At 44.3% G+C, this 26558-nt stretch overlaps 1 protein-coding gene across 2 annotated transcripts in view; it reads right to left on the bottom strand.

Moving 5' to 3' along the window:
• Positions 1-1980: 1980 nt before the first annotated feature.
• Positions 1981-26558, bottom strand: part of Mtr (5-methyltetrahydrofolate-homocysteine methyltransferase) — an 85902-nt gene continuing 61324 nt past the window's right edge. For both annotated transcript variants that reach the window (XM_036187957.1, XM_036187959.1), the window contains exons 23-33: positions 24217-24284; positions 23605-23725; positions 18642-18723; positions 17400-17498; positions 16250-16325; positions 12806-12961; positions 11214-11410; positions 8014-8214; positions 7117-7309; positions 5766-5878; positions 1981-5337 (exon numbers count right to left, since the gene is read on the bottom strand). In XM_036187957.1, the coding sequence (XP_036043850.1) occupies positions 5251-5337; positions 5766-5878; positions 7117-7309; positions 8014-8214; positions 11214-11410; positions 12806-12961; positions 16250-16325; positions 17400-17498; positions 18642-18723; positions 23605-23725; positions 24217-24284 (1393 nt within the window). In that variant the 3' untranslated portion in view covers positions 1981-5250. The remainder of the gene's footprint in view (positions 5338-5765; positions 5879-7116; positions 7310-8013; positions 8215-11213; positions 11411-12805; positions 12962-16249; positions 16326-17399; positions 17499-18641; positions 18724-23604; positions 23726-24216; positions 24285-26558) is intronic.

Raw genomic sequence — 26558 nt, 5'->3', positions numbered from 1 at the left:
AAAAGTAAGAGTGCCAGTAATTCAGGGGCATCACAGAAAAGCTGTACAGTGCTTTGTTAAGTGAGAAGAGCAAAACCGTCTATTTAAGATGTCTAAGAGCTCGGGAGGCAGAAGCAGGCAGATCTCTGAGATTGAGGCCAGCCTGGTCTAGAGGGAGTTCCAGGACAACCAGGACTATGTGAGAAAACCCCATCTCAAAAAACAAAAGCAAAACAACAAAAACACACAGACAAATAAAAATAAAACAAGCAAACAAAAAAAGGGCTGAAGGAAAGGATCTTTGAAAATTACATTAGAGGACTTCAAAGTACAAGCAGAATCTGCAGACCTTCACTGAGCACCCAGCCCTACTGTAGACACTATACACACAACAGGTGGATCAGTCTCCAAAAGCTGCATTTAGTCTAGTCATATCCCATCTTTCCGAAACTCCCCTCCCCTCCCCTCCTCTCACGTGTCTTGGCACCACGCACTCATCCACCCAAACGTAGGCTGTGAGAGAGAGTTCTGGTGCGCACATCTATCCCTCTTGCCCAAGTGCCTTCATCCCTGCTCTTCTAGCTAAAATGTTCTTCCATTCTTCCAAGTGTTTGATACATACAATACATACAAAGTCATCATGCCCGATTTGAGTTACCATTGTACTTTATTGCTTAAATATATTAAATACACATTAATAGAGCATATTTAAAATATATAAAAATGCTGTATGTAGTAAACAGCCATAGCCCTCCCACCCAAGAACCAAAGCAGTTCTCCACAATTCACCTGTGGCTTTCTCCAGCCTTTTAGTACTCCTCCCAGGGGCTATCCATCACTAAGCTTGATTTGGGCTTTCTGTGACTTTCCTTTGTAAGTGTTTATCACACATGTAGCTACCATGTATGTTCTTTGGTCTCACACACTTCTGAACTTAATAAAAATTCACAAGAAACTCGTTTTGGCCCTATACTGCCGCCGTGGCTGTAGTTGGCTTTTTCATCGCATGTACCTGAAGGAACCATATGAAACCATTCATTCTACCATGGACAGAACTTCAGTTATCCATCTGTTACTGACATGATTATACTGCCATGACCAAAATGATGGGCTAGAAGCTCTGCCCATATTCACTGGAGTTTGTTCACATCTGTGAGGTGTAACTGTTCTCAAGCAGTGACGTGAAAGATGTGTGACTACCTACAGACCATCTAACACCTGGAACTGTGGGTCCCATTCTTACAAATGTTACCTACAGAAAACAATCTCACATTTCTGATCACCACAAAACATGTATTTGTTTACCACCATCATGAGAATGCTTTTCTATGTATTCTGGTTACTAATCCCTTATTGGTTACTTTTTAAAAAATGTCTCCTCAAAGCAAACACCTCATTTGTCCTAGTAACACTGGGAGCTGTGGTGTGTCACAGCATTAGACTCTTCTGTTCAATCAGTCTCACCCACAAATGTTCACTGCAATAGTCACTGGTCTGGTTCAAGGCCTCTGGCACAGCATCACTGGACTCTCATCAAAACTCCTTATGGATATCCTGCTGAGTCATGGAGATCCATGGCTATTGTTCCGTAGGACTGGTCCCTTAACATGCTCCAACAGGTCATAGATGGGGTAGATGTTAGAGTGGGCCAACCCAAGGCTCAGGGTGGTAGCTGAACTGGTCAGTCTGGGCCTCTAGAACTGCCCCCTCAGGTGAGGTGAGTGTGGAACTAGCTCTCCCAAGCCTGTGGTGAGAGTGGGCCATCTTTCCCGAGTGCTGAGGTCAGCTCTCCTGTTCCAGCAAGGGTCAGGGCCAGCTATCCCAGGGCCAGTGGAGGGCAGGCTGGCTTTGTTTGCTTTGTTTTTATTGGGGGGGGGGGGCTATTAGGGGGGGGATGGATATGAAGTGGTGAGAGGCGGATATGAAGGTGGGAAGGTAAGTAGAACTGGGGTACATGATGTAAAATTCCCAAAGAATCAATAAAGAACTACATTATTTAAAAAAAAAAAAAAAAAAAGGGTCTTCTCACTTACATCATTCACTTGCTTATCTGAAGTCCTTAGCTTTTGGTAGCAATGCCTGAAGCCATTTTTGCACCAAAGCTTCGTGTATTATCAGACAAGTTCCCTACACCTTTCTTCATTTGCGTAAGCATCTGACCACTTCTGATCCTTTGCTAATTCCACATTAGTCATCTGCTTGTCTTCAACATGACCTCGGTTAGAATTGCCGTTGGAAATCTTGACTTCATAGCTCAATTTGGAAAGATCGGGCATCTTTATAACCTTTAATGTTTCTATTCACAGTTCCTCATCTGTTCCTTCCCTGCTGTTCCATCTTTACTCTTCAGGTCCTAAAATGTGAATCAACCAGGGCCTTCCCTAAGTACTTCTACCAGCAGACCAACACATTTTTGAGCAAACTGTCCTAGGGAACGACAGTATGGAGTGAACTTGCAATCTGCTGACTGAGTAGCACCAACCGGTCTTTATTACTGAATATGGAGAGTAGATGAGACACACAGAAGCAAGGTTTGGGAGACTCCACTATCAGATGCCTCATGTACTCCTTCAGGACTGAGGTGGCAACCTTCCTCTTAAGGAGCAAAAATTAGGATGGAGGAGCCTGGAGTACTGAACAGATGACATCAGCCTCTGAAACAACCGGCTGGGAAAGCAACTAATGACAGAATCTAAGAATTTAAACAGGTAGAAGGAAAAAAAATGGTTGAGAAATGGCCATAAATAAGGAAGGCTAACAAAAGAATTACATCAAGGGAGAGGATATGGGTAAGAATTTGGAGCAGTCAACACTGTCTAAACCACAGAGAAGATAATCCCCTGGGGAGGCCTCTAGATCTAATAATTAAGAAGTGTTCAGTGCTAAGAGATGAGAAACATACCTCCCTTAACTTCACTGCACTACGTGCAAGGAGGAGAGAAATAACTGGTTACACAAAAGAAGCCCAAATATGTGAAGAGAACATGTATGAAACCATCAGCTGGGGGGGGGGGGGGGTAATTCCCATGTGTGTTCATTATGAATGGAGGTGAACCACCAGCAAAACAGCTCAAAGGAGAAATAGTTACAACAAAACTGTGCCTATCCCCAGCCACTGCCCCACAAAACCCAGCCTCTACAGCAGGCAGCAGAACAAGCAGCAAAATGGAGACAAGTCCCTTTCCCCTCCCCCAACATGTATCTATTGTGTGGTGTGCCACAAGCTGCATGTGGAGGTCAGGGGTCAGTCTCTTCTTCTACCATGTGAGTCCCAGAGGTCAGATCAGGGCAGGTTTGGCAGCCTGCGCATTTGCTCACTAAGCCATCTCGCTGGTCCTGTTTTTGTTTTTGAAGACAGTCTATTTACTCAGGATGGCCTGTGACTCACGCCAATCCTCCTGCCTCCACTTCCCAAATGCTGTGATAACAGGCATAGGGCAGGCACATCTGGCTACAGACAATTCTCAACTGTGAAGAAATAAACATGCAGCCCGAATAATGTGCAAGCTCTGAGTGTGAAATCAGTTCATGTCAGAGTCTCAGGTGCCAATGGCGAGGGAACACGCTGAGTGCACTCAATCATGCACACAAGAGCCCAGTTTAGAATGTTCGCCTTTGGAGTCCAGCTTCTTTGGAATACCTAAAATCAACTAAGAAGGGTGCTTTCAAGTTATCATTTACATCCCTTAGTGAGTATCTACACAGCCCAACTTGCAAAAAACGAGGAAAACAACTACAACATACATCATGGATTAGATCAAAGACATATTCAAGGAAGCCAGCACCAAAAAATGGCAATGAGATAAATAGACTGCTAGTAATTCTTCAGTTGAAATACATTAAAATATCTCGAGGTTATTCTTTCTCACAGACGAATGTCCCAAAGCCTAAAGAATATACCTGCTACAAAAGTATGTCCCGAAACTAAGTGGCTCAAACTAATGAGTCCCATTTACATTCTAGTACATGTTAAACACACTTTAAAAAAGAAGACAATTCTTTTCACTCTGAGGGCAAGTATAAAAGAAGATATAAAAAAATATACTACTTTGAAAATAAACTTGGAAAGATTACAGATACGCAGGATCATCATTACCCAACTGCCATTTTCTTCTTTTCGCCTCCAATATACCAGAGGATGTGTTTGGTGTTAAGTGCTTTGGGGCAACATATGAGGTAAGGGAGGAGTCTCTCACGGAAGATGAGTCCTGATGGCAGTGGTTTCTCTCTCAGTTGGTGAAAATTTAAAGTTGGGGTTCTAATCCTAGAAGGAGATTCCCCCACAGTCACATCCCCAAACACATTTCCCTACTCTACCTCCTCCATTAACCTCTTGCTCTTCTCCTGAGTACCTACAGTGCTAAGACTACAGAGATCTACAGGACCTCCATGAGACATCTGTGTGTATCTGAACTGTCTCCATGCACACTCCCGTCGAAGCCTCACCCCAGCGAGACAGAAATTCCTATCACTGTTCTCAATGTATAGATGAGCAGACAGTGTTGGAAGGACTAAGCACATGGAAGTTACACTGCAGAGTTGAAGTTGGAGTCTGTGCTTTCACAGCCCAATGCCCTGAACAGTGTCTCCAGAAGTAAAAAAGAACAAGCCAATGTGGCATCTCCAGAGCACGTGAGTTTGGAGTCAGGTGCGCAGCCACACCAGCATACCAGGGCAAACAGTCCCAGTATTTCTGTTCCAGCAAGCAGTGCGCTGCCTCTACCAAAGAGTTCTACAGTCATTTAGTGGAGCCCCAGAAAATGAGGTCTTGCAGGAGAAGAGAGAGGACTACCTTCCTCTCCATCCGAGTCTACTGTTGAAACCACTTAGATTGAAATGTCACATTTTTCACGGTGGCACTTGGCTTCCCTGTTACAGGTCTCTACGCATCCCCCTATTCAACTTATTTTCAGGATCTTTTTTTTTTAATGTGAGAAAAACAATAAAAACAGTAAGAACAACAAAACAGGAACAAGCTGCAAAAGATGCCTTCTGCCTGCTCCATCTAAGGACCCAGGGACACCAGGAGCCTCAGCACCTTGTTGCTCCTCAAGTAAGGTCCCTGAAAAAGTTACTCATTTTCTAGGACCCCAGAAGACCTGCTCTACATCACATGCCACCAACCAGCCTTCCAACACTAGCCAGGCAGGTACACAGGTGCTTTTTGTGGTTATTTCTAAGGCACTCTGGATGGTACTCCCTTGAGGTCAGCAAACATAAGGTTTTAAAGAAAAAATGAGAAAGAAAAAAGGAGTGTGAGAGGGAAAGAAGTCAGTCTGTATCATATCCCAGAATGGGGCCAAGCCACTTCTCCACCTCAGCCACAGGCATGCTCTTCCTCAAAGCATAATCCTCAACCTGTAAGAGACAGAAGCATCTTGTTAAACCAAAGTGCCAAGACTTTCTTTTCTGGTCTGAGTTTCCACGGGCTTTTGAAATAAACATTAAGTACCTGGCATATCTTGTCTTAACAGCAATCTACTGAGCTAAACAGAGATACTTTCTGTCTGCCTACTTGCTTTACTCTCTGGGCAGAAAACAGCATGTGGCATATATGCCTGCTGCTTAGAAGTTGGAAGGGTGTGTGTGTGTGTGTGTGTGTGTGTGTGTGTGTGTGTATCACAGGTAGAGAGGGAGGGCTAGAATCAGGGTAATGGGCTGAAATCAAATTAAGACACAACTGGGGTGAGTTTACACACACACACACCATATCACTTCACTGTCATGTAAAATGGGTCCTACAGGTCCATTTTAAAGATAGTTATCTAGAGAAGTCACATACTTACCTGATCCTTGGAAACTTTCCCCACAGCAAAATATTTGGACTTTACATTGGAGAAGTAGAGGCCTGATACTGCTGAAGCAGGCGCCATTGCCAAGGATTCTGTCAACTTGATGCCTGAAGAGAACCACAGGAAGCAATCAGTACCCAGGCAGGGTACTAACAGACTCTGAGTGAGCACCAAGTAAACTCATGCCTTCAAAGCAGACACAATGACACAGTAAAAAGCTCCAATCACAGTGTCTAGCAAATTCTTGCCACGTGAAGAAACCAAATTCAGGACATGCACATTATACCCAGCAGGAGCAAGCCTGGAAAAGACTGCATTCTTTCCCCTAGCTACCCATGATCAGTTACAGAGGCGCCAATTTTGTCTCTACGCTGAGTCTTCTCAGGGAGGACTGCTAACCCTGGCAGTAAGCTCCTCATGACTTTGAGGTCAGAGGTCAGCTAATAGCATGAATGAAGAATAAGCCCACAAAAGCACTGAGAAGGAAGGGTCCTCAGGACTGTTCCTCAGCATTACCTACTCTATGGACAAGAACATGGAATCACCAATGGCTAAATATTTTCTAAAGATCTCTAGCTCACTCACGGGAAACAGGGCTCACACCTAGATGTTATGATTCCCAGAGTTGTTTCTGCAGACCCAAATCCAACACCATTCCCAGTTCCTTTCTTTGATATGGATTCAACTTTGTCAGCTTTGACAGCTAATTTTGATTGATTAATTCCACTGGGTTTGTGATTTAACCTGAGTCCTCTCAACTCCACAAGCTATGCAGTAAGGATGGGACAATACAGCCTCAGAACAGTGACTGACTCCACCCTGAGGCAAGGACAATGAGGCTACTGTCTCAACAGAGCACAGATCAACTTTTAATTTTCAACTCTGAGACTCAACCCATAGAGAAAATTGAAGAGGGGATGGTGACTGCAGAGGAGCATTAATGTTAATAACAAGTACCGAGAAGTGAGAAAGCTCAGGGAAGGCTGGGAGCTTGCCATCAGCAAGCAGTGCAGGCCTGAGCAGACAGAAGACTCATCCAACAGGATGGGGGCCGGCCACTAACTACTGTACCAAGACAGAAAACTAAGTTGGAAAGAGAACAATGTAAATCCCCATCCAGGTTGGGGCAAGAGTAAACAGTTTAAACTAAGTCTAAAATATTAAAGCAAAAATACAATGCTGTAATTTGGAAGTAAAAGCCAGAACAGATCCAAGTGAGAAAGGATGGGATGAGGGGTAATTTCATGCTAAGTTCTTCCATTTTATAAAAACTTTAACTGTGCATGTCATTAGCAAGTGCATGCACTCAATGAACAAGGACAGGAACTCACTGTCTCCCACACACCTGTGGCCTGTTCAATGTTGGCCAGTCTCCACATGGTGAGCTTCTCAGTATGGTCAGGCTGGCTGGGGTAACCGGGAGCTGGTCGGATGCCCTCATACCGGAGTTTGCGCAAGTCTGTGACACCCAACTGCTCACTACTACAGTAAGCCCACAGTTCTCGGCGAACTCTCTCATGCAGCTCCTCTGCAAAGGCCTGGGAACACAGAAGAGGGAGGGCACAACCAAGCAGAAGCCACCTGTTGTGGCCTCTAGCCCTGCATCACAGTGGCACAGAATCGCTTCCCCACCTGGCCACAGTCAGGAAAAACTGTACTTCATTAGCTGCCCTGAGACTCAGTGGTGTCCTCAACTGAGTTTTGAAGTATCATATTTAGTAATCTGAGAATAGCAGGCCATTTTCCTGAAGTCAACGGGACCACAGCTTTACCAGAAGAGTACTGGGATCACAGAGCTGTACTCTCCATGGCCTGCTGATAAGAAAGGAGACAGGACCTCCCACAGCTTGGCCTGCCTCACCCCACATGCAGCAAAGATAACTCTATCAAAGTTGCCAACATTAGAGAGCACTCTAAAGCAGAAATCTGATTTTAATTCCGGGGGTTATCAGTAAAATGATGCATCACAATAATCAAAGGAAGACTAATTCAGAGATAAGGTCAAGACTCTTGTGGGCAACAACCAACTAGTGAAGCACTGGAGGTTTCTCTTTGCTAAAAGATGGCACGGGTGGCATTTGGGAGACACAGGACTTAAATACAGATCATGTTAAAGCCGGCAGTATCTGGCTCAACTACACAGTGACACAGATTCTAAAGGCTGCTAAGCTTTCTGACATTGTCATGGGAGCTCCAACACCCAGACTCCACCTCAGTACCCCACAATCTGCCAATGCCGTACCTCTGCCAGCCGGTCCCCCAGGGCCTTCACCATGATGCTGCTGTAGTCATCACCATCATCCTCGTAGGCCTTACTCAGCTCTTCAACCCCAAAGCAGGCAACAGCAAACAGACCCAAGTAGTCGCGGACACCAGAATGCAGGGGAGCAATGAAGTCTGAGAGGCAGTGGTAGGGGTCTATACTGGAAGAGTCCTTCTCAGCCTTAAAACCCAAGCATTGGGCAGAGAAGCCATTAGCATGGCTATGGCACCAGGACATAGTAGAGAGCAAAATGAATGTAAGCCTTAGGACATACAATGTCTGCCTGCTTCGTTCAGCTCTACCCCAGCACTCAGAACTGTGTCTGGCACACAGTGAGGATGCAATAGAGACTTTAGTGTGTTCATACACTAAACTGCAAGTACTCAACACAGCCATATGGGGCCCAGAGGCACTGCAGCATATGAGGTGGAGCCCTCATGACTTGATTACTGTCTTTCTTGCAGGATGAGTTGGCTATCACTGGAGTTCAGCCTTCTTTTCTCACGCACCCATGTGCCTTTTTGACTTTTGCCATGTTACAAAGCAGCATGTGGTTCTCACCAGATGTGGCTCCCTGATCTTGGACTTAACAACCAGAACAATGAACCAAAATAAACATTTTTCTTTATAAATCTCCAGTCTTAAATATTACATTATAGCAATAGAAAACAGACAAAGACACGAATGAAATGAGATTTTAAAAAATATATGACATGATGTAGCATATATAATTAGGAAATTAGTATATTTGCTCATTTATGCACTCACTAAATACTTCTGAATACCTGCAGGCACTCTGCTAGGAACCAGAACCTTAAAAAAACATAGATTAAACATTACTTTTGCACAGTGTTATCAATTCAGATGAGCATGTTTGAGAAGAGCCTGATTAAGGGATTAGCCTTCACTGTGCATTAACAGATAGACTTTAACAAACTAAGGTCAAGTGCATACAGGCCCAATGTTGTCTACCATGGTTTGTTAGGAGACTTCTAAGAACACACTAAGGCAGTCTGAATACAAATACTCTGTCCAGGGTCTGGGAATCAGAGTTGGAAGAATGCATGCCTAGAATGCACAAAGCTCTATGTTTGATCCCCAGTACCACATAAGCCAGGTACAATCTTGCAGGCCTGTAATTTTAGCGTGCATGAGGATCAAAAATTCAAGGTCCCTTGGTGATACATCAAGTTTGAGACCAGCCTGGGACACATGAGACAGACAGACAGACAGACAGACACACACACACACACACACACACACACACACACACACACACACACCTATTTTTCTCTGGCTTTCTCCACAGCACAGGTGTCTATCCTACACTGTGTTACTCTCAACTGGTAATTATCCTCCCTGCTATGAAGCTGTAAAAGTCTTATACATATCACAGTCAATAAAAAGTTAAGCCGGGTGGTGGTGGAGCATGCCTTTAATCCCAGCACTTGGGAGGCAGAGCCAGGCTGATCTCTGTGAGTTCGAGGCCAGCCTGGTCTACAAAGCGAGTTCCAGGAAAGGTGCAAAGCTACACAGAGAAACCCTGTCTCGAAAAACAAAACAACAACAACAAAAAAGTTAATAGCTTCTAACTAATATTTCCAAGTACTTATTAACACTTTGTTGTTCTTTATAGGGTACTAATTTAGCTGGGCAGAGAATAAGCCAGTAGCTGCAGGTCAGAAGACATAAGTGTCCCAGAGCTCAGGGACAGAGGTGAATGGAAGGAGGGTCAGTCCATTTTCTAGTGGCACTCTACTGCTCTTTGATTTAAAAAAAAAGAAAGACTACACAGAGAAACCCTGTCTCGAAAAAACCAAAAAAAAAAAAAGGAAGAAAAGCAGGAGAGGTACACAAACCTACTCTGCAGTAGGACAGGTCACTGGTCCCACTGTGCCTTAGAAGGGATGCCAATCAGAGTTACTTTGAACAAAAGGCTCAGCTACATTGTTTCAGTGCCCTGCAGATCACCTACTAATAAATGGCTATCCACACAGGCAATACAGATCTATGGTCCAGTTCCCCCTTCTAAGGACTACTCAAAGAGTGAACTGAGAATCCACTGTGGTAAATGTTCTCATACAGCATGTCCAGACTTCCCTGACACACAGTATTTAGTTCACTCTGGAAGTGAAAAGGCAGCAGAGGAAAACTGGAGGATGAAAGAATGGGCCCAGCAGGTGTCTGGCCTTAGCTACAGTCAAAGAAAAGCTCATGACTCCCTAGCAAGAAAGGACCAGAGCTCAGCACTGGAACTCCTACTCTGTGTCAGTGGTGCCTGAGCCTAAGCACACAGAGTTAAGCAGAAATTGTTCTCACATAACTCCTTAGGGTATTAAGGCCCAAATTTAAAAATCCTATCCGTTGTTACTATTAAAACCCTGTCATTATGAGTTGCATCATGATAAAAGGCAACACTACCAATTTTAAATCACTAAAAATGTGAGAGAAACTAAAAAAAGTAATTTACTGCTAATTATTAAATTCTAGCTCCAATTCTTGACTGAGACAATTGTGTCTACAGTGCTAACGTCTTCATATGGTGCCTGCATTTTAAAGGGTGAGGCAAAAACAAAACACAGATGGTGTGCACTGAGGACTGTTACAAGGAGAATACAGGCAGAGTGCACTCAAGGGGGCTTGCCTCTCTGCACACAAAGCTCAGCGCCAGCTCGCTCTGCCCACTCCTTTTCCTCTGTCAGTCAGACATAAGCTACCTGACAACAGCACCATGAGAAGGTTACACGCTGGCTCTCTTGCTCCCTCTCCAGGACCTGGCGGGGTGGACATTCTGGGATATCTGTCCCCACCAGACTTCCCTTTGAGACAGTAAGTGATGGAACACTCAGGTGAGAAGCAATTGTTAGGGAAAGTAAATGCCCCCTAGTTTCAAGCGGTAAGGGGACTGAAAGACTGCAACCCTGAGTGGATGACAGCTGGCCTAGCAGCACTGTTCCCTGTCTGTCTGCAGACACTACAGTGAACCTCATGGACACCCATGTGGGTGCCTTCTCTCCATCCTCACAAATGCTTAGGACTTGGGCCTATCGAGAACTGTTTGGCATGAAATGGTACAGACAAAAGGCTCAGGTTTCTTATTGAATTCTCACTGAAATTTAGTGTAGTTTCCAAGCCTGAGAGTCAAAGCAGTGCACTCATTGTCCACACACATTCCATACCTGCTGCCTCAGCCCATAGAAGGTGGCTATGGGTTCTGAAGCCTGGGGCACCACACCTTCTGCATACAAGTGGATGTCATCTTGGACACTCTGTGCTGGCCAGAATCCAACCACACCCCTGGCCTGGAGTTTCTTTTGACTTATCAGTATGTTCAGCATATTTTGAGCATCATCATACACCTTTCTGGCTTCTCTGCCTATTAAAAAATACAGTAAGAATTTATTTAAAGATGCCAATAATAACCTGCAAACAATTCTTTTTTAAAACACTGCTGCTTCTCCTTCTCCCACCCTCTTCTCCATTCTCACAAAGATTCTCAAGTTTGCCACAGGCACAGCCTGAAGCAGAGTAACAGTGGCTAGTGGGTCCATGAAATGAATCCCCATAGTGTGCCCCCTCTAGCTCAATCTGGTTATATTTTCCCATTTAGTAGACTCCAGAGAGCTAAATCAATGGCTCCCAAAACAGTCTTGTCAGAAAGAGAGCAAGAATTGGCATTCCACATACAACTCTAATAACTTCACAGTGATGTATGGGGATGAGACAGGGTGAATGTGTGGCCCAAATCCTCTTAAACAGCATTGGTACTGTATCTGAATAGCTTCAGCCCCTGCATGGTAGACACCAGAGCAGGTCTGGGGCCCCTTCCATCAGTTCCCATTAGCTCTCAGTAGGCAACACTGTGCTACCCTACCTGCGTGAAGGGCAGTCCCACAGGCCCTTCATGGCTTGCTGTGGTGGCACAAGGACAGTGCAGTAAGAAGTCCCTTACCCAATTCTCCTGACTACCTCTAAGTACTTGGGTCTCAGCATCCAGCATACCCAGGACCTCCCCCAAGGTGGCAAGTATCTGGTTTCCCTGGCTCTCTCTAGCCCAAATCTCATGGTTCACCAGTACTCTTCCTCCCATGTGCCTAGGGGCTGGGTGGGGTGAAGCTACCCAAGACAAGTGAGGGGAGCAATTTAGTGATTTACTCACTTCTCTCCTTTATCATGCCAAGTCTCCCTCCACCCTTAAATGTTCTGGGTACAATGAGAGCTGCAGTTCCCCACATGGGCACCCATGTCCAAGGCTTCTCATTCGCCTCAATTTGACATGTTCTTTCTTCATATCTACTTCCTATCCCTAGGCCCAGCCTCAGCAGTTCCATGGAATCTTCAATAACGGTACCACCGCCTCCAGGAAGCCCACTCTAACCTCCTGCTGGAGTTCTAGCCCCTGACACGAGGGGGTCACAGGCTGAGCCCACAGCAAGAGCCAGCACAAACCTAGCACTGTTGGCTGCACCAGTGAGTCAGGCACTAAATCACAGGGTTACCTCCTTTTTGTCTGCCTCTGTGCAGAACACAGAGACCAGAATGTAACTATGTCAGTTAAATTTTAAAGAAAGGGGGGGAGGGGTAATAAAAGGCCAAATACCTGACATAAGGGCACTCAAACTACGAAATGTTCATCTGAAAGATGAGTGGGTGAGCAATATGGAAGCAGCTATATCCTGTGCAAACTAAACACTCCGTGCTTAGCCCTCTGAGACCACCTTCAGAGTCACAACACCACCTCCTGACTACCAGGCAGGCAGGACTTACTAACCTACTGTTTTGTCGTTAAATATCTTGGGAAAGCCTCGATTTGGGTATTTGCCCCGGAGCTGCCAGACATCAAAGAAAGGCTTCCAGTCAATGTAGTCCACCAGCTTCTGCAGGCTGTAGTCTTCAAAGACCCGACTCCCAATAAACGTGGGCTTCGCTAGAGGAAAGAGGCACAGCTGTCAAGGCCACACGGCTGGGAGAACACCCACACCAACACGCTGAGGTGTCCTTCCCTGCTCCCTCACTGGAGCGTGCTCCCTCACTGTCTCCCTCCCATCACCCACAGGAGCAGTCTTCCCAAGAGTGCAACTTTAAACTCTCATGGAGAAGGAATTTACCCATGCAGCAGACTGGCTACCCCATGCTGGAAACTCTCTCCTCCACCTTTTCATGCCCACCATGTCTTAGAAAAAAGGAAGGCTTCGGTTCGCTTCTGTGGGTGTCGATGGTGGCAGTGTTAGAAGAGACTACTGCAGAAGGGTGTGTGTAGTGCACTACTTACATGAAGTTTACAAACAGGAACCAATAGTTTTCACTGCACACCTGCGCGCGCGCGCGCACACACACACACACACACACACAAGTGTAAGGGCATATACAGAAAGGAAGCTCCAAACTCAAACTGTGGCTACTTCTACAAGGGAGGGACAAATACAGGACTGCTGCTATGGATGAATATCTCTGACTTTCTTAAAGAAGACTAAATAAGTCATAAGTTATTTCTTAGGCTGAGTAATGGAAAAACATGGGCATACAGAAATCGTTCTCTACATCTCAAGTCTGAAACATATAGTAACATACATAATTCTGGGGACTCTGTAGGCAGACTGTGCTTCAGACATATCAGACACCAAGGACACAATGCCCCATGGATACTGGGCCAGAAGCCAAGGGCTAGGGCTACTGCCACCTCTAAGGGCCCATGCCTCCCTGTGACTAAGGATCCAAGGCCTTGCTGTTCCACTGTTAGCAGCTGCTCTGCAGAACAGCAGCCTCTCAGGAAGCAGGCGAGAGCAGAGGAGCTCTTAACTGAGCTGGAATTTCTGCCTTCCTGCACCACAGTGACTCCTCCCCATCTGCTCTGCCATGCAGGGCCGCCCCCACTTCTAACCACTATCGTGTAAGTCTGTTTGTTAATAACGTCTGCACAGTCCTCTTAGGAGACTCAAGAGAGACCACTGACACCTCAGACCAAAGGGGAGACTCAAGAGAGACCACTGACACCTCAGACCAAAGAGGAGACTCAGGAGAGACCACTGACACCTCAGACCAAAGGGGAGACTCAAGAGAGACCACTGACACCTCAGACCAAAGGGGAGACTCAAGAGAGACCACTGACACCTCAGACCAAAGGGGAGACTCAAGAGAGATCACTGACACCTCAGGCCAAAGGGGAGACTCAAGAGAGATCACTGACACCTCAGGCCAAAGAGGAGACTCAAGAGAGACCACTGACACCTCAGATCAAAGAGGAGACTCAAGAGAGACCACTGACACCTCAGACCAAAGAGGAGACTCAAGAGAGACCACTGACACCTCAGACCAAAGAGGAGACTCAGGAGAGACCACTGACACCTCAGACCAAAGGGGAGACTCAAGAGAGACCACTGACACCTCAGGCCAAAGAGGCCTCTTGCTAGGAGGCAGGCAACAACCTGCAGCTGTGGAGTCGCTGAGGTGGGGCTGCTCTTGACCAAGCTTCATGCCAGAGTTCCAAGGCTGCTTCAGGCTCTAGTTCTCAGGGCCTAGAGGGAAAGCCCTGCTTTCACTTCATACAGCTCCCTGAAGACAAGTGGGCTATCCTCAAAACATTCAAAGGCCACACCTTGGGACCCCAGATCCCTCAGGCAGCAGGCTAGAGCCTAGTGGTGTTGTCATATGGGGGCTAACAAGGTAATCCAGGAAGTATCTCTACCACTACCAGGCATCATGGGCCTTCTCAGGGTCATTTCTAGCAAAATATACATTTGGGTGTATGACTTGCCCTGGTGCCTCTATAATTTCAGAGTAAAAGACAAACGGTGAAAAGCTACAGCACGGACTCTGTTGTAGTGCTTTCCATTTCTTCAAAGGTCTTCACATTAGTATCTTAGTTTAACCTTTCAACATTTCCATAAAGCAATCCCCCTTTATACATTAGCGCCTATCAAATGTAGAAGACAGACACTCAAGGTCACACGGTGAATCAGAGCCAGCAGCCAAGCCAGCATGAGCACCCGGGCCTCCCAGCTCCCAATTTGGCACTCTTTCCACTAAACCACACTGAACCCAGCAGGAATGAAATTAGAACTGAGCACACCTACATTTCCAATTTAATCCTCTCGACTCTGCTAAGCGTGTGTAGAACACAGATGTCATGAGCACTGAAAGCTGGTTTCAGACATTACCTTGGAAATACGGGTTCCGTTAACAGAACCCCCTTTACCCTGTCTCGGTTTTGCACTTGTGCCTCATGTCTCTCTGAGCCTGTCCAAACTTCTTACGCATATTATTCCCTTGTGAATACCTATGTAAGGTAAGAAAGGTAGCTAGCAATAAAACGGGAAGCAACCACATAAGAGAAATTAAAAGGGAAGCATCCAGAGACAGAACAAGAAGGTGAAAAGGATCCAGCTTTGCTGCAGTTTTTCAAGACCTATGAATGTGGTTATTTTATATTTCGACATTTAGTGAGTCCTCTGGCCTGCATGCAACTCAGGTCAGCTGAGGAGGCTCACTCAAGCATAGCACAGAGAAGCATCGAGGCTACAGAAGACAAACCTGATGGTAGAAGGTTGACAAACCATTCACATTACTGTCTGAAATTCACGTTTCTTCTGTTAGAATGGAGACAATAAACATGCTAGTTACAGAGTCATCCAAAGGACTCAGGAAGCCATGGTGAATCCATCTCACAACAGTTTGTGGCGCTCAACAGGTCTTCCTATCTACTTTCTTTTAAATTAGGGTGACTCATTACAACACACAACTGAGAATTACTCGTTTGCAGGTTCATTTGTTGCCGAGTAACTGCAAATAATCCTAGACATTGTCAGTTATCACACTTAAGTTGTCTCCAGCAACAGCCACATGCTGTGGATATTGCTCTGTGTAAATAAACTTCTGATTGGCCAGTGGCCAGGCAGGAAGTATAGGTGGGACAAGAGAGAAGAGAATTCTGGGAAGTTAGAAGGCTGGAGAGACACCGCCAGCCACCGCCATGAGAAGCAACATGTAAAGACACTGGTAAGCCACAAGCCATGTGGCAAAGTATAGATAAGCAGAAATGGGTTAATTTAAGATAGAAAAAGTAGATAACAAGAAGCCTGCCACAGCCATACAGTTTGTAAACAATGTAAGTTTCTATGTGCTTTCTTGGTTGGGTCTGAGCGACTGTGGGACTGGCGGGTAAGAGAGATTTGTCCTGACTGGGCCAGACAGAAAAACTCCAACTACAGCCACAGACCTGGGTGAGGTTCAGACAGCCAATCAATGTGGAAACCATTTTTTCTGGCTTGACTTAGGGGTAAGTATTTTCTCTCCTGTTGAAGAAAATAGTAATTTAGTCAGAACCGGTTAGCTTTTCTATCTCTACAATGAAAACATAACCAAGAAAATTTTGCAAACAAAACAAATAAATAAAACCAAATACTTTTAAAGAGTAATCCTTATCCTTCTTATCCAATATTGCTTCACACTGCCACCAGAATAGAACACGGTAAAGAGTGCCGTGTGTTCACTGTGGTTTTAAGATTAACCCTGCAGCCCTGACCAGTTCTTTCAGGATACATGGGCTTGGAGCTAACTGCCCTGCCCAAACTACCCTGAGGACCAGAGCAGGGTAGACCCAAGGAACTGTCAGCTGTAGACAAACACGAGACTGGAAAGAAGCCATGAGAAACACCTAGGGCTCTCCAGCACCTCGGAAACACATCAATTCTTTATTCTCTCATTCACATTCCGAGCAACTCTCTTAATGCCCCACACAAAGAACATGCAGACAAGCATGGGAACTCTCCTAGTAACTTCAAAGGGTAATTATGGAGTTCCTGAAGTCCCTCTAGGCTTCTGAATGGCAGACAGGATTAGGCTAATAACCAGGAGAGGCTTGAGAATGACCTGGTTAACATCTCCCTTTTCTTCCATTTTCCCCTCAACAGTGAGTCTGAAAATACCATTTTAGAATGGTTTAGCTCATATTTTTGGGATGTCTAGGAGCTCATGTTTTACTCTTTCTCATAGGCCTGGTGTCTGGCATACAACCTAATACCTACTGAGGATCCAGAATGTTTGCCTTAATACAGTTTAAAAAAAAAAAAAAATTCCCAAGTGTTTTGAGATATAGTCTTGCTACATAGCCCAGGCTGGCTTCAAACTCATGATCCTCTTGCCCTCATCTAAGTGCTGGGATTATAGAGATGCAGGTCCATTCCCTACTTATAATTCATTATAACATTTAATTTAAAAAAATCAGAAATTTAGAAATACCAAAGAATTCATATTTGTACTAGGAAATAGGCCTCTCTCAAAGGACTCCTCAAAATAGTCAATGACACCCATGAAAAACCATGGGTCACTCTGATTTGAATGAGCACAGACCTGCTTTCATCACTTACCTTGAGAGACTCATAGTGGTCCTGTCTAATATCTTCATATTCTTCCAGTATTTCTTCAACATAGTCATCTTTCAGAGTTTCATCTAACAGCTGAGAACACTGAAATGCAAGATAAAGTTCAACAACTATAAGGCAGCCAAGGAAGATCAATTCTACTGAGGCCCAGTGAGAGGACTCAGCAGGTGAAGATGCTTGCTGCCAGACTGACAAGCTGACTTTAATCCCTAGGACCCATGGTAGAAGAAGAGAACCAATCCCCACAAGTTGTCTCTGACCTCCATACACATACTGTGGCAGAGGTGGCACCACCACCACCACCACCACCACCACCACCACCACCACCACCCCTGCCCCTACAATAACACCTCATGATACACTCAACTCAGTATAATAGTGATTACTGTATAAATTCCATGTAAACAAATACACAGATCTGAATTTTTCCTTTCAGAATACAGCATGGGAACTGTGGTCACTGTCATTCAGTCTGCACAGTGTTGCTGGAGTCCCCCAGATCACCAGACCCTTCAGTAGTATTTCTTCCCTACAAAAATCCCTGGAGTTGTCAAACTATGCTTTCACTGAAAACTACAAATGGTATTAAGGACAGAAGGGGCTGCTTAGCTCTTTTCTACCTTATGTTGAGTTTCTAGGCAAGTAACTTGGAAACTGAAGGACCATGTGGTCTCTCACATGTCCCCCAGCTGGTGTTGCCTATTATTCAGCAAACACATGAGAGTGGCAATCAGGATTCACTAGAGGACAAGGGCAGGGAAAGACACCTGGGCAAGGTTTTTTGTTGTGTTCACTGAGCAACTATCTATTACTCTGCTTTTTGGTTGAGTCAGCTGGCCCTATCAAGTGTTCTTACATCTGGAACAAAGTCATTTTTAAAATCCTACATTCCACTTAATTCTAGCAATGGCCAAAGAAATTGACTCATATTTGGAAATGAAAGGCATCTGTCAATCTGGTCAGATGTCCAAGTGCCTTCCTTCAGCTGTTGCTCAGTTCGGTCAGCATCCCTAAAAGCGCCAGACATGCTAACGGGGCTTACTTCCAGCGAGGCAAGCCCTGCGGCAGCACACCATGACCTTTCACATGTCCCTTCACCTGCTCTTTCACATGTCTGCAGTAGAACTTGTCAAAACAAACTGGATCTCGGGTGATACCTTAGCTCTTAGTGCTTTCTCTGTCCCCTCTTTAGAACACATTTGAAGTAAAGGAAGGCCCCACACTCACCACCACCACACTCTTGGATGCATCTAGGACATGGATTACAGGCGCACTGTATCGTGGTGCTATTTTAACTGCTGTGTGGGTTCTGAAAACAAGGGTCAAGAAGAAACGCATATCCATCAGTGCTGACAGCTCTTTGCTCAGACAACTCATGTTCAGAACCATTAGCGATAATATGTTTCTAAAGTATTTTCAAGAGCAATCTTCAAGGTACTTAACTTACAAATATTGAACTTCAAATTTCCCTTATAAACCAAAAATGACTATTTCCCATCCTGAGATGAGAAAAACAAGGTGAAATGACATGAACTGATAGGCCTAGGCTCCAAGGGAGTCTGACAAAATGAGAAAGGTTTGTTCTTAGTTATCTGCCAACAAGGAATGAGTTCCAGCCCAGGCACTCATCACAACCTGCTTGAGCCAAGGGAGGAACACAGTCCCTGGCAGTCACACCCTGCTGTCATCAAGGTCAACTTCCTCCCTCCAAATGAGCTGGGAGAACAGCCAGAGCCCCTGGGAAGCAGGAAGCAGGCAGAAGACACAGGACACAGATCTGACCGCTGCTTCCTCTTTGAGAGAGCCATCTACACACTGGCCTCAACCCCACTTCTACTTGTAAAAAGAAACTCCAGACCTGAAATGCAACAAAAACAAAACAGTAAAGGGCCAGGGATATAGCTGAGTGGTATAACTCTTGCTACAATGCAGAAAGCCCTAGTTTCAATCAATCCCTGATATCACAAAGTGAATCAATTAATTTAAAACAAAGCATAGAAGTAACAAAATACTTCATACTAAGATTTGCTCAGCCCCAAGTTTCCATTGCCAAACTTTAACATGCAGATGCCAGGAACAACTTTTAACTCTTTTTTTTTTTTCTTTTTGGTTTTTCGAGACAGGGTTTCTCTGTGTAACTTTGCACCTTTCCTGGAACTCACTCTGTAGCTCAAACTCACAGAGATGGCAATGGTGTAGGCTATCTATCAGCAATTTCATTAAGAAATATACAAAACTGAGAACTGGAAACAAATATAGCCTCCCTTTAAGTGGTTTAAGTGGGGCCTGAAGATGGAGAAAAGTGGCTCACAGGATGGCTTACAGAAGTTCCCACCATGTGTTTCCTGTTCTTTTCTTCTTCCAAATCAGGTATTTTCATATTCTTTCCCTTAGTCAAAGTGTATTGTAATCTTTTCTTTCATATCATGGCCTAGTCTAGAATTAAAGTATTTTATATAAACATTGCATAGCTGGTGCTTTAACAGGTGAGATGGCTCAGCCAGCCAATGTGCTCACTACACAATCCTGAGCACCTGAATTCAATGGAGCCCACACAAAGGTAGATAAAGACAGCTAGTGAGATGGTTCAGCGAGGAAAAGGCACCTACTGCCAAGCAAGGTGGCATAAACCCAATCCTGTGGACCCACAGAGTAGTAAGAGAAACTCTTGTCCTCCAACTTGTCCTCTGACCTCCACATGCACCCCATGGCCTATGCACACCCAAGAGATCAACTCTACAAGGTTATCCTCTGACCATCACACACACTCTCTCTCTCTCTCTCTCTCTCTCTCTCTCTCTCTCTCTCTCTCTCTCTCACACTCACACACACACACACACACACACACACACACACAAATTATTTTTAAAAAACAAAGGAGACAAAAAAGATGATGAAATCAGAAGTAAGAACAGATCTAAAATGCATTCCATGAAATCCTATACACACCCCTAAATTTTAAGCTTCCCTAGCAAAAGCTCATGGTCAAAGTAAAGAGGAAGATAAAAATCACCTTACTTCTGAGCAATTAAATACACACACACTCAGAAAATTATCTCTACCTTAGAGCAATGTGACTTTCCCTTAAATTTAAGAAAAAAAGGAAATTGCAAAACCTACTTGGTAGTTGTACTGGCTGGTTGTGTGTCAGTTTAACACAAGCTAGAGTCATCAGAGAGGAAGGGGCCTCAGCTGAGGAAATGTGTGGAATACTCCTTTACACTGTGTGACTCTACGTCACTGTGATTGGTTTAATACAGAAGCTGACTGGCCGATGGATGGACAGGATAAGGTTAGGCAGGTGAACCAGACTAAGGACACTGGGAGAAGAAAAGGAGTCAGAGGAGTCACCAGAGAGACATGGAGAGAAAACAGGAGGTGCAAGATGATGCACATGGCAGAATGTAGATTAACATAAATGGGTTAAAACAGTAAGAATTGGCTAGTAACAAGCCTGAGGTACTGGCCAAGACTCTATAATTAATATTAAACCTCCTTATGGTTACTTGGGTGTAGCTCCTGGGACACCGAAAAACCCTGTCAACAGAAATGCCTCCAAGAGATCCAGCTGTAAGATATTTTCTTAGTGACTGATGGGGGAGGGCCCAGTCCATTGTGGGTGGGGCCATCGTGGTCCTGGGTTCTTTAGGAAAGCAGGCCAAGCAAACCATGGGAAGCAAACCAGTGAGCAGCTCCCTCCATGGCTTCTGCACCAAATCCTGCCTCTAGGGTTCTGCCCTGTTTGAGTTCCTGTGCTGACTTCCTTAGGTGATGAGCAGCAATGTGGAAGTGTAAGATGAATAAGCCCTTTCTTCCCCAGCTTGCTTTTTGGTCATGGTGTTTCATCACAGCAAAAGAAACTCTAACCAAAACAGTAGTAATTGGCTATACATTAGTTAAATTTAACAGATGACTTTTAGAATGTATACCCTGTGAAGATCTGCCCATAACAAGGCCAGATTTCCATGAAGTTCCCGTAGGTGATACCACACCACCCACACTGCAGATAGAATAACAGGTTTAAATGGGACACTCCAAGTACATTCCCACCCATCTCTGATCCCTAACCTTCCACCTCTCTCAAGACCCTCTACTGGATGGTCATACCTTGTACTCAAATGTCTGGGAGCACAAGTCTGGTTCAAGCCATTACTGGAAAAGTCACAGCTTATCGCCCTCAGAAATCTGTCTCCTAAAATCATACAAGTCTTGAGCTGTCATCTAGCAAAGGGAAGAATTAGGTACTGCTGAACTCTCAATCATCTGAGGAGAAACAACCAGGTGTCTGAGGAGAGCTTTTTTCTTTTGTCTGGTGGCTCTTATAATAAAATGAACCAAGTAGTCAACTTCCAATCAGCACAAGTAACAAATTCCTGATCTTAATGAAGCACACTATGCTATCAAGATTTTTTAATTATGAATCCAGCGTCCCAGGTGCATAACTCCTAATGTAGAGATTTAGTATGTTACACAATCCCAACTTTCAAGTCTCTATTTTGACAATAGTCCATAGGTCCTATTACCACTTCCACACTAAGCAAAAGACCAGGTTAGGTTCATAAGGCCCAAGTTATCCATGAGGCCTACAGGTCCAGACCTGTAGGTCCAGCTACTTGGAAGCTGAGACAGAGGACTGCAAATTCTAGGCCATCCTGGGCTACAGGCAAGTTCAAGACTAGGCAATTCAGTGAGAACCTGTCTCAAAAGTAAAAATAAACAAACAAACAAACAAACAAATAAATAAATAAAAGATTTGAAGTAAAAAGGGGGCTGGGGACATAGCTTAGTCAGAGATCTTGCCTAGCATGCACAAACCCTAGGTACCAATCTCAGCACAGAAAGAAAACAAACACACAAATAAATCCTCTTTATCAGTGGCCAGTCAGATCCCTTAAGAATAATTCTGCCACTTGGCTAGTAAGTCAGTCAGTCCTTGGTAAGAAACAAATCTAGCCGGGCGGTGGTGGCACACACATTTAATCCCAGCACTTGGGAGGCAGAGACAGGCGGATCTCTGTGAGTTCAAGGCCAGCCTGGGCTACCGAGTGAGTTCCAGGAAAGGCGCAAAGCTACACAGAGAAACCCTGTCTCGAAAAACAAAACAAAACAAAAAACAAAAACAAAAACAACAAAACAAAAACAAAAAAAAAAGAAAGAAATCTAATTTTCTAATATCAGCAACAATGGCCAAATTGTCATATCACTTTAATAAAAAGTAATTAATGGATAAAGATGTAAACATTTTGCTACTTGTGGAAACTCTCCATTCACATTGTAAATAATATGATAGTTAATTCTATGTGTAAGATTGGGTATGCCACATTAGTCAGTTTTTGATCACACTGCATGCAGTCCAAATGTTGTTCTGAGGGTATTTCTTAGTTGCAATAAATATTTAAATCTGTAAATTCAGTAGATGATTCTCCATAATGTGGGTTAACCTCATCAATCAGCTAAAAACCTTCAGAAAAATGTTAAGCAGTTTCATTAACCCCCTGCCTTTTGTGCAAAGAACTTCTGCCTGCAGACTGTCCTCAGACTGGGACAGCAACAGCAGCTCTTGCCTGAGGCTCCAGCTACACTCAAATGAACTTGGACCAAGCACTGCCCGTGTAACTCAATGGGAACATTCTCCCCTTTATGCCTTTTATCCTAAAGTTCTCCCCAAAGTCCTCCTCTTGGAAACAACTCCTCCAACTGACTTCCTAGGTCATTTTCATTAGTGTGTCGCTATTGCAAGGTTCGAGTGTCTTCACAGAAATTTATAATTACTTAGCATGACTCCTGCTTGAACAGAGTAGGCAGAAGTTCAAGCAACATCTTTCTGAAATAAAACAAAACAGAACAAAAAACAACACCACAGTTTTGCTATTCAGTATGATTCCAAGAGGGTTAAGAGTACATTACAATTCTTAGGAGCTGCCTGGAAGACAAGAGGATTAAGGAAAAGACAACTAACTACAAGCCAACAGAATTCAAAACAGGGCCAGGGGAAGGACTCACAAAGGAGTCCCCAGAGTGGGCTCCAGAAGCCTTCTCACACTTCCCCGTGAGTGAGAGAATGGGAAGCAGCGCCAAGGAGACAACACGCTAAGCAAAGTAGAGAACAGCAGCAGATTTTCCCACAGTCATGAAACACCGGCATTTAGGAGAAGTCAGAGTGAGTATAAAGGTCATCGTGCTGACTTACCTTGAAGTGGTTGCTCCTCCTATCAACAAAGGAATCTTTATAGCCAACCTCTCCATTTCCTTGGCAACAAAAATCATTTCATCCAGGGATGGAGTGATAAGTCCTGACAGGCCAATTATATCTATTGTCAAAAAAAAAAAAAAATTGACCAGTGAGAATGAAAGAGAGAGAAAAGAAGACCCTTTGTTAAAAATTTGTACTTAAGATCAGAAAACCTATCACGTCAATTTATAATTCTAGGAATTTAGTGTTTGCTTTGGGTAATAAGCAGTGTAACTTAAATTTGCAGCAACACGGTTGTAACAGAGTTAGGAAGCCATACAACAGAAATTATCTCTAGTTCATGATACTCTCAGACTAGACCATAAAGGCAACTACACACAAGGGAAAATCCAACCCAGCTGTTTTCCTCTAAGAAGCCAGTCCACTCCAGCTCTAGAACTCAGGAGGCTCATGGACACTCACACACCTCTTTCCAGCCCCAACAGCCTGCACTGGAGCTGACTGCCTGTAGGTCCCTCAGACCCTACATGAGCCGGGCTTTACCGTTCTCCAACAGACTCTCAGGAGAATAATGCTGAATGCTACATCCAGTAGACTGAGGCACAGTACCTGCTTTGTGGTCAAGAGCAGCTTGAAGTATCTTATCACAGGGAGTCATGACTCCTAAATCAATAACTCTGTGGCAAGAAACAAGATGTCAGAAAATTAACAAAAGCCCATAAGAGACGGAGCTGAAACGAACATTTTAATGTTAGCCACTAAATGCTGCTCTAATGTAAACTGGAACCAAAGTACCAGAGGTCATCCACATGAGTTACTTTTAAGGAGAATAATATTCTATTGTATGAATGGATTACATACTATAGTTTCAATCTGAAATGTGCCCCCAAAGGCCAGCATTTTGAAGGCTTGTCTTCCAGTTTGGCATTTTATTTATTTTTATTCTGTGTTTTTGAAGCAGGACCCCTGTGCTTTCCTTCTCTTTTTCATAACCCAGGTAAGTATTAACAAGGCTTTTGCACAACACTTCTCACCATGACGTGCTGTGTCGCCACAGGACCAAAACCAACGAGGCCAACAAGGGGCTGAAATCTCTGAAAATTATAAGCCAAGACCACCCTTTCTTCTAAGTCACACAGGTATTTACTACAGTGGCGGAGATCTGACTGACACACTGCATCTTGTTACCCATTCCTCTACTAATACACACCTGGGTTGTTTCCACTATATTGTGATTATTGAGTGGCAATCTGGACCCTCACCTCAACTCTGTGTCACAAGTACTACTCCACACCCATTTTAATGAAAAAGGGATCATCTAAGACAAGGTCCCATCACGCAATTAATTGGCAGAGTTGGGATATGAATCTGAAACTAGGACAAAACCTTATCTATTCAGGCCAAAAAAAGTGCTGGTGGGAGTGAGTAGAGAGGATGAGCAGGAAGCAGGCAGTCCCTGCACATGCAGGGCAGCTGTGGGGCAGAGCTCATACTTAAGGCAAGGAAGGGGAGAGTGACTCGGAGACATCACCGGGAGAGGTCCGCAGGTCTTGAACAGAAAGACAACTCTGGTGGGCACACGAGCTGGAGGGGAGTTGGAGGGCAAGCACCGAGACAGAACAGGGAGCAGGGTCTAGGGAAATGGGTCAGCAGTTAAAAAGCCCTTGCTCCTCTTGCAGAGGATCATAGTCCAAATCCTAGCCCCCATATTAGGTGACTAACAACCCTCTGTAACTTCAGCTCAAGGGAATCAAATGCCCTATTCTGGTCTCCAAGGTCACCCAAACACATATAACTAAATAAAGATAACTATTAAAAGAAAAAAAAAACAAGGCGGGGGGTGGTGAGGGGTAGCAGAATAATGCCAAAGAATTTCAGAGGTACACAATCTGGAACTCATGGAAATGAGCAATGCTCTGGAGATTTCTACCTATTATTCTTCCATGTTGTATTGAGAGAGTTTCCCATGTATTTTTTCACTTAACCTTATCATATCTGTTAGATGATTTAGAAATTAGACCAGGTGTCTTCATTTATTTTATTGTCAGAAATTCTTAAAAACACACCAAAATTGACAAGTGTAGTATAGTACAACCCAGAATTCAGAAGGGTGAGGCAAAAGGATTGTCATGGATTGGAAGCCAGCTTGGGCTACATCTAGCAAGTTCCAGAATAGCCTGGGCTATACAGTGAAACACTGGTCTTAAACAAACAAAATGTTTAATTTGGGGGGGAGGGGTTCACTTAAGAACATCTCTAGAACATAACATCAATTGTCAGTAGTGAGTGCTGAACACAGAGGTAGGAAGTAGGCCTGCTTATCATTCTTACCGCAAACCCTCTTATACCAACAAAAAATGAGACAATTCAAGTGGACAACAAGTACACTGTGCTCCGTGAGTGCTGCCCAACAACAAACAGATGCTGGAGGTGGTGGCAGATGACCTCTCAGGTTACTGTGATTTTTAATGCTGAAGAAAATCCAGTAAGTAAGGATCTTTTGTTTAAGATGACTAAGTATACACTGCTGAATATAAACTAGGCGCAAGAGCAAACAGCTTTTAAATAAAAATAAAAAAAAAAAAAAAGGCATGCACCACAGAGCTCTTTACAGCACTGTATTACACTTTTGACATTTTCTAGCCTTTATCTCTCCAGCCTTGTATTATGTTTTTAAATCTGATTAAAAATCATCAGAATAAATGACAATTCTCTTGCTCTCACTGTTCTCTCCCGTTTTATCTTGTTACTTTCGGGTACATCTTACATATGTAAGACAGGAAAGGAGAAGGCTGTAGGGAAAGGACAGAGACTACAGAGCACACACCCAAAGCAGTGTCAAGAGGGGCTTCTCAAACCAGTGTCAAGAGCCACCATCACACAATGGAACTCGCACTTTTTCAACTGAGACCAACTGGAAATTGTATTTCTCAGAGACTGATTTAATTAGC

Source organism: Onychomys torridus, chromosome 5 (genome assembly GCF_903995425.1).
Source record: "Onychomys torridus chromosome 5, mOncTor1.1, whole genome shotgun sequence".
Taxonomy (NCBI): domain Eukaryota; kingdom Metazoa; phylum Chordata; class Mammalia; order Rodentia; family Cricetidae; genus Onychomys; species Onychomys torridus.
This window is presented reverse-complemented; position numbering and strand designations above follow the sequence as displayed.